Here is a 9,341-nt window from a genome sequence, read left to right as displayed (position 1 = left end):
TGGTCAAATAAATGATTGTTTTCTTTCAAATTCTTAAACCTGCACATGACTGAGCTTGCCTAGTGGAATGGAACGAATGGAATAGTCCCAAAAGTGAAAATCCATCTATCTGGCACTCCAGGCAGGCTCAATGAAACACTCAAAGTATTTGAAAGAAACACATACTCTTTGAACCCTGGTCTGCTGTCCAAACTGCCTTTGCATTGGTCATTCAACATGGACTATGCTGACTTATATGTGCGTTTAACAGCTTCTGTATGCACTGAATACATTATCCCCCCCACTCCCCTCCTCCAGTTCCAGGACTACCACAGCTTTGTGATGCATCTGCACGTAGACAACCCATCCTGGAGCGCTTCATCACACTCTTCAACAGTGTGTCTCAGTGGATCCAGCTGATGGTGCTCAGCAAGCCAACCGCCCCCCAGAGGGCTGCAGTCATCTCCCACTTCATCAGGGTGGCTCAGGTATTTCAGCTGGCACATTGGAGTTTCCTTCTATTACTCAGTCTTGTTCTGAGGAAGCATCTAGTCTGAGTGCCCGTCTGTTTGTTCTATTATGTCATCTGCTTGTCACGCATTGTCATGTTTGGTGGACAATGACAGCAATGGAGCTGGCAAGAGCACAAACAGATCTGGACCAGGCTAGGACCCTCTGTCTCCAGGGCCGAAGCAAATGTGACTGGGTTAGTAGGCAAGTCATGTGACTGTTAGTAGGAAAGTCATGTGACTGGTTTAGTAGGAAAGAATGTGACTGGTAAATCAGACAAATAATCCCAATTGGTTATTGTTAGGGTAAGGGTTGGGTCCTGGGCACTTAAAGCAGTGACATCTGGATCGTAGTATAGCCTAATTGAGATGAGAACACGAGGACTTCTGTCATGGGAGAGGATAGGAGGACAGGGACGGAGATGAGACAGAGGACTTCTGTCATGGAGAGGAATAGGGAGAACGGAGGAGGAATGAGACAGAGACTATCTTCTGAGAGAGGAATAGGGAGGACAGGACGAGATGAGACAGAGACTCTGCATGGAGAGAATAGGGGAACAGGGAGGGAATGAGACAGAGGACTTCTTTCATGGAGAGAAATAGGGAGGACAGGGAGGGAGAAGAGACAGAAGACTTCTGTCATGGAGGGAATAGGAGGAGGCAGGACGAATGGACAGAGACTTCTGTCATGAGAGAATAGGGAGGACAGGGAGGAGATGAGACAAGGACTTCTGTATGGAGAGAATAGGGAGGACGGAGGGAGATGAGACAGAGGACTTCTTTCATGGAGAGGAATAGGGAGGACAGGGGGAGATGAGAAAGAGGACTTCTGTCATGAAACAAATAGGAGACTGGGGAGGGAGATGAGATTGGATAGATGCCAAACTACCCTTTTACACACAACCGGCGGTTACGCTTCGATTGTTATGAACTGTGTTCGTAGACAATTACTGCCCATTATTCCTAACAGAACTTATCCAAGTGTGCTTATCAGTAGTGTTATTTTCACAGTACTACTACTACCAGACGGGAGGCTATATTTGGATTTGTTAGAGAAGAAAGTTGAGAAGAATGTTTGGAGTGTGCCTCCCTCATTCCCCAACGCCCCTCTCTCCTCTCCAAAACAAACTCTTCATGATTTATTCACTGACGCCACAGTAGGCTCACCCCCACCCCCCCCCCACCCCCCTTTCTCAACCCTTCTCTGCCAAATATGCCCAAGCTCAAATATCCCAGCTGGGTGCTCGCTAGCTAGTTTAGCACCSCGACAGAGTTTGCTAAATAAAACACTTTGCCTCCCGAAATGTTCAAGGATCAAAGAATTCTCTCTCTCAGTTATTTGGGATAGTGAGAAAAATAAATAAATATATATCTACCCGCCTAAAAGTTGGGTGGGAGTATTTTCCAAAGCTGTGATCCCGCTCCAATAGACCCCAGGGAAGGGTTACCTCCTGCTCTCTCCTTCTTCCTGCTTCCTCGCTCTCTCCTTTCACACCCTCCCTCCTCTGTCACTCTGCATATCCTCCTTACCACAGCAGTATTCCTCTTTTCATCTGTCTTCTGATTTATTCAGGGTTTCGTCTGAATAAAAAGTCTTTCTTGCCCTTATTTTCTCTCTTCTCTCTCCCGTAACGTCTCATCATTATCCGTAGGCTTTTACCCATYCATCCCTTTTTGTTTGTCAACATATTGCTTACCTGTATTTCCCATCATACATCAGATATTGTATATGTCAGTCATTAAGTCGTTTGTTACAATGCCTCACACACACAGCTTTAATGCAGAACATCACTTATGTCACACAGTGGAACGCTTCGGCATATCGACAAGAGACGCTGATATTCCCTGTGCTATTGATACCTGTCACTGTTAGTCAGTGTCACTGTTAGTCGGTCTTTATACAGCAGTTTAGTAGAGCCTCCAGCCTGAAAGGCTACCACAGAGCTTTGCCCATTGATTGGAGCGACCGAGCGGGTATTTGAGCTTAACCAAATAATGCCCGCTGGCAGTCCTCCCAAACAGCTGCGACCCCATTGATTTTCACTGGATGTCATGTGGGCTGAAGGGCAAGGCTTTGCCCCTGCGGAGCTCCATTCACAAAGTACTACTGCAACTGTGACACAATGATTAGAATGTGCGTTGCTCTGCCTACTGTTTCAATGGTATTWTTAGACAAGACCCTGCAATAGTCTAGTGTAGCCAAGGAGTGTCTCTTATTGCTTCATTGAGTGTGTTTGACCTTCCCAGGATTTTTGTTGTGTCTATCTCCTGGTTTATTGTGTGCCTCAAATTTCATCCACCCCTCTCTCCCTCTGATTTCTCTCTTCTCCTGGCTCCTTATCAATCTTTCTCCCTCTTCTCCTCCTCAGTTTCTCTTAAATCCTTGTTGTCACTGGCTCTTACACCCATACATTGGCTTCTCTTTTTTTCCCATGTCTGTCTCGCTCACACACACACACACACACACACACACACACACACACACACACACACACACACACACACCCACAACACACACCACAACACACACACACACACACACCACACACACACACACACACCACACACACACACACACACCCACACGACACCACAACACACCTGGCCCAATGTCTCTCTCTACCCTGAATTTTAAAAATATTTTTCTGGTCTGTTAATCATTTGGAGTTCAGGTAGGTCTAGGCTAGTTAATCATTTAGAGTTCAGGTAGGTCTAGGCTAGTTAATCATTTAGAGTTCAGGTAGGTCTAGGCTAGTTAATCATTTGGAGTTCAGGTAGGTCTAGGCTAGTTAATCATTTGGAGTTCAGGTAGGTCTAGGCTAGTTAATCATTTGGAGTTCAGGTAGGTCTAGGCTAGTTATCATTTGGAGTTTCAGGTAGGTCTAGGCTAGTTAATCATTTGGAGTTTCAGGTAGGTCTAGGCTAGTTAATCATTTGGAGTTCAGGTAGGTCTAGGCTAGTTATCATTTAGAGTTCAGGTAGGTCTGGGCTAGTTAATCATTTGGAGTTCAGGTAGCAGTAGCAAACTAAGGAAAGTAGGAGGGGTAAGACAGTACATCTCTCTCCATCTTCTCTCTCCCGTAGAAACTGCTCCAGCTTCAGAACTTCAACACTCTGATGGCRGTGGTGGGGGGGCTCAGTAACAGCTCCATATCTCGCCTCAAAGACACCCAGTCACACATCAGCAACGAGACCAACAAGGTGAACTAACATCTCATGCCTTATCTACACTCCATGCTATCGCTTTACAAACAACCTGGTGTTACCACCACAAGTACTATCTGAAAACAGAAAGGATTTAGAAATGTTAGCACACGTTAACCCACATATGCCCCATCCTTCCTCTTCCTCTTCACCCTTCCTCRCTCATCCATCCATCCCCTCAGGTGTTCAACAGCCTGATCGAACTGGTGACATCGTGCGGCAACTACAGCCAGTACCGACGTCGTTTCTCCGACTGCACAGGCTTCCGTTTTCCTATCCTGGGCGTGCACCTCAAGGACCTGATCGCCGTGCACGTGGCGCTGTCCGACTGGGCCGACCCGGGCAAGAGCAGGGTCAACCTGGCCAAGAGCCAACAGCTGTATGTTATCCTCCAGGAGTTGGCGCTGATCCAGACCACGCCACCCAGRATCGATGCCAACACAGACCTACTTAACCTACTTACGGTTAGTGTCACATAGCCTGGTCCCAGATCTGTTTSCACTGTCTTGCCAAGTTTGCAGTGACAATGACCATAAGAGTTGGCAAAACAGTAACAACCAGATCTGGTCCCAGGCTAGATAGATGGGGGGGGTGGTCATATTCAAAATGTATTAAATGTGTTTGACATATATTCCTGCTAAATMGTGGGTGGTGTGTTTCTCATGTATCATTGTATCTACGTTTTCATTTGACATTTATTCAACCTTTACTCTTATACCATGTCTGTTTATTTATTAATTTATCTGTTGCAGATTTCATCTGGATGTAACCATAATTTATCTGGGGTTTTCCCGGTTACTGTCATTGAGATAAACTGCTGGCCTAAGATGGCAGAGGGAGGATGATTCGTTTAGAAATTATAACTTTTTTTACACACTGATATATAATCTGTCAACAAATCCCTGGCAATTACGTGTTACCATGGTGAACTAGAGAARTTACAAGAATATGCATAATTAACAATAAAATAATATGGTTATGTATGCAGGAGTTACCTTATGTTAAGGACTTCCAAGAAAAATGTTAATGAGAGGTTGGAGCTTAATTGGCAGTTAAGAATGCATATTAATCCTTTGAGAGAGAGAGAGATAAAGAGAGAGACATCTGTGACCTAATAATATAGTAATCTACCACAAATGAATGGAATCAATGATGGCGTGTGGCTAAGAGGAGGACTGTCACTCAAAATTAGGGAATATATTGAAAGTGACCTGTTGGGGGTGCAAGGATGGAGAGGGAGCTTGTTGGCCTAATAGGAATTGCAAATTCCAATAGGTTCCGCTGGGAAATAGCTAATGACTACCTCGAAAGGGCATTCAGATTTCTGCTATTCAAATGTATTCCCACTCCTGTTCCTCTGAAGATAAAGCTTATTTTATACRGTTAGACTGTGATACTGCCATGTCATTTCCATTCCAGTGAAAAATGATAGTGAATACTCTCATGATTCCTGTGTTTTCTTCTGGCTAAGATCGGAAGGTGCACTGCARTCTGGCTTGCACAGTGAAAAACTATTCTCTATTTCTGGTTTTCAGCAAAACTGGTTGAATCAACGTTGTTTCCATTACAATTCAACATCCAAAAACAATGTGTCATAACATAAGGGAATTTAGTMTTTTTTTTTTACCCAGCACTTAACCTAAATCCAATGACATGGTGACATTTGTGTTGATTTCCTGTTGAATTCACGTTAGTTGACAACTCAACCAAATGTAAATCAAATCTAGACATTGAGCTGACGTCTGTGGGTAGACTTTCTCTCTCTGTCTCTCACACACACACACACACACACACACACACACACACACACACACACACACACACACACACACACACACACACACTCACACTCACACACATTCTTAATTGCCATTCATGATTCAACCTCACCTAACACCCACTTCCTATTGGGATATGTAAAGGTTGATTTCCTGCCAAGTTCCTTTATTAGCCCGGTTATCTAGAGGGAGATCGATACTGCCAGTCGCTGTTTGAGTTGCACCCCCCCCTCTTTGGCCCTCAGAACAGCCTCAATTTGTCAGGGCATGGGCTCCACATGGTGTTGAAAGCGTTCCACAGGGATGCTGGCCCATGTTGACTCCAATGCTTCCCACTGTTGTGTCAAGTTGGCTGGATGTCCTTTGAGTGGCGGACCATTCTTGATACACACGGGAAACTGTTGAGAGTGAAAAACCCAGCAGTGTTGCAGTTCTTGACACAAACCGGTGCGCCTGGTACCTACTACCATACCCTGTTCAAAGGAATTTAAATCTGTTGTCTTGCCCATTCACCCTCTGAATGGCACACATACACAATCCATGTCTCAATTGTCTCAAGGCTTAATATTCCTTATTTAACCTGTCTCCTCCCCTTCGTCTACACTGATTGAAGTGGATTTAACAAGTGACATCAATAAGGGATCATAGCATTTACCTGGATTCACCTGGTCAGTCTGTCATGGAAAGAGCAGTTGTTCTTAATGTTTTGTACCTGCTCGTTGAACATCTCATTCCAAAGTCATGGGCATTAATATGGAGTTGGTGCCCCCTTTGCTACTATAACAGCCTCCACTCTTCTGGGAAGGCTTTCCTCTAGATGTTGGAACATTGCTGCAGGGACTTGCTTCCATTCAGCCACAAGCGCATTAGTGAGGTCGGGCACTGATGTTGGCCGATTAGGCCTGGCTTGCAGTCGGCGTTCCAATTCATCCTCAAGGTGTTCGATGGGGTTGAGGTCAGGGCTCTGTGCAGGCCAGTCAAGCTCTTCCACACCGATCTTGACAAACCATTCTGTATGGACCTCGCTTTGTGCACGGGGGCATTGACATGCTGAAACAGGAAAGGGCCTTCCCCCAAATTGTTGCCACAAGGTTGGAAGGACAGACTTGTCTAGAATTGTATGCTGTAGTGTTAAGATTTCCCTTCACTGGAACTAAGGGGCGTAGCCCAAACCATGAAAAACAGCCCCAGACCATTATTCCTCCTCCCCCAAACTTCACAGTTGGCACTATGCATTGGGACAGGTAGCATTCTCCTGGCATCCGCCAAACCCAGATTCATCCGTCGGACTGCCAGATGTGAAGCGTGAATCATCACTCCAGAGAACTTTTTTCCACTGGTCCAGAGTCCATTGGCAGCGAGCGTTTCACCACTTCAGCCAACGCTTGGTATTGCACATGGTATTCCTAGGCTTGTGTGCGGCTGCTCGGCCATGGAAACCATTTCATGAAGCTCTCGCGAACAGTTATTGTGCTGACGTGGCTTTCAGAGGCAGTTTGGAACTTGGTAGTGAGTGTTGTAACCGAGGACAGACGTTTTTTTACGCGCTTCAACACTCGGCGGTCCCGTTCTGTGAGCTTGTCTGGCCTACCACTTCACGGCTGAGCTGTTGTTGCTCCTAGACATTTCCACTTCACAATAAAAGCACTTACAGTTGACTGGGGCAGCTCTAGCAGGGCAGAAATGTTGACGAACTGATTTTGTTGGAAAGGTGGCATCCTATGACAGTGCCACGTTGAAAGTCACTGAGCTCTTCAGTACGGGCCATTCTACTGCCAATATTTGTCTATGGAGATCGCGTGGCTGTCCTGTCTCTATGGCCAGGCTAAGATCACAGAGTCTGACCCGTCCATGTTTTTATATGGCGTTCTGTCTCTATGGCCAGGCTAAGATCAGAGTCTTTACATTGTTAATGTCTTCGTTTGTTTGAATTCTTTGATCTTGACGAGGTGTTGTGCTATTTTGAAATCTATATTTATAATTTGGTAACATTGAAGTTTGTGATGAAATTGAATTTCATTTAGCCAATAATCAGTGCTTGTATTTTGGTCATAGATTTCTATTGGTTTGAATTTTGTTATTGATGGTTGAGGGGTGTGGTGTTTGAATAAGAAAGCTTTGTGACGATAACATTCTGGATCACAGTGTGTTAGGTTAGCTATTTCTGTGCACACCTAGAATATTTTTACCACATTCCAGGTGTACAATACCGGTGGGGCTATTATCCCATGATGTATATTTGAAATTGGAAGCGGGTCCCCAAAATTACCTGRCATATAGCAGGATTTAAGTTATGACAGACTACAATTATAATTGGTGGGCTGAATGTGGACAGGTTATTTTTTATTGCAAAATATACTCTGTGTGCTTTATTTTTTTAATTAGAGACTCTGTTCACAGTCATGAATGAGTTGAAGGACACCTGTGGAAGTTTGCTTAGAAGTGGTCGATACTCAATCATATAATTCACTGGCTTTATACGGTTTATGCAACTTCAGCCTTCTTTTAGATAGATGTTAGAAGATGGAGTTAAAAGTCAATACGTCTGTGAAACCATGGCAATACGGTTTACTGTGGAGAGCCAATGTTAACTCGCCGTTCAGGCTTTAAGCCTCCTCGTCCAATCAATACATTTCTTTAGGTTTATTCATGATCCTTAAAAGGAAAAGGATTCCATGATTATTTATTTGATATGAGAGAGAGCTGTGATCCTCTGGAAAACAATGCATTCTTCTCCTTCTCTCCTCTGTTGTCATGGTATCCATATGCAGTAGCTATATAAATCAAGTTGTCATGTTTTGCAGGTGTCTCTGGACCAGTACCACACAGAAGAGGAGATCTACCAGCTGTCTCTACAGAAAGAGCCACGCAGTGCTAAACCGGCGGTGAGAGCTAGGGGCCAATAGGGGCCAATGTGTTCTTCCAGCTTATATCTTATTGAACTTCTTCTGTGTTCGTACAACTTGTATAGGAAGTCAACCTATTCTTCTTATAGCTTATAGGAAACACATGATTTCTTATTGTACAGCTTATAGGAAACCTCGTGTTTATCATGTGACTTGAACACTGTTGTTCTCAACTTTTCCCTTTTATTGCTTCTAGGAAGTCTCTGGAGAACTCTCTCGTTTGGGAACTCTCTCTTCTAAGAACTATCTTTGCTGAAATGACAACAATTTCCGCTTTATACGTCATTGATTTATGTTCCCGTCTTTTCATTGGTTTGGCAGAACTCCGGCTCCGCCCCTGCTCCTGCCCCCAAGCCATCGATGATTGACGAGTGGGCTGCGTCGGTGAAGCCCAAAGCCGACCCTGCGGTCATCAACAAACACATAGAGAAGATGGTGGACGTACGTTACGCTAAGACTCTCACATCTAGCCTGGTTGAACCAGATTGAATGCTGTCCTCAATGGTGAGCGCAGCATTTAGTCTGGTTTAACTCACATCCAATTGATGGCTAATTACATCTTGTTGAGGCCATGTAATTGACTTGGAACATAGTAGTTATCCTCACCGCTACCCTGTTATTAATCACAACGAGTCCCAGTCATGACAACTGTAGTACTCTGTTTTGATATGCTGTAGTGATGTGTGTTTCCTCGGTTACAGTCTGTCTTCAAGAACTTTGACACGGACGGGGACGGTCACATCTCCAGGGAGGAGTTTGAGATCATCAGGAACAACTTCCCCTACCTCAGCAAGTTTGGAGAACTGGACAAAAACCAGTGAGAGACAAAACCAGCATCTCAGCAACTGTTAACCATCGGCTACATAGCAACGGTCACGAATAACTGATATTGTAACCGTAGGCTACGTAGCAACAGTCACGTGTAACTGATATTGTAACCGTAGGCTACGTAGCAACAGTCACGT

General features: G+C 44.7%; 1 protein-coding gene across 1 annotated transcript in view; it reads left to right on the top strand.

The window, feature by feature from the left end:
- LOC111955126 (RAS guanyl-releasing protein 2-like) overlaps positions 1 to 9,341 on the top strand; it is a 44,492-nt gene that overhangs the window by 13,805 nt on the left and 21,346 nt on the right. The window contains 5 exon segments of the mRNA XM_070436218.1: positions 3,573 to 3,689; positions 3,875 to 4,156; positions 8,275 to 8,355; positions 8,698 to 8,817; positions 9,078 to 9,193. Of these exon segments, the coding sequence (XP_070292319.1) occupies positions 3,573 to 3,689; positions 3,875 to 4,156; positions 8,275 to 8,355; positions 8,698 to 8,817; positions 9,078 to 9,193 (716 nt within the window).

This window comes from Salvelinus sp. IW2-2015, linkage group LG3, assembly GCF_002910315.2.
Source record: "Salvelinus sp. IW2-2015 linkage group LG3, ASM291031v2, whole genome shotgun sequence".
Lineage (NCBI taxonomy): Eukaryota > Metazoa > Chordata > Actinopteri > Salmoniformes > Salmonidae > Salvelinus > Salvelinus sp. IW2-2015.
This window is presented reverse-complemented; position numbering and strand designations above follow the sequence as displayed.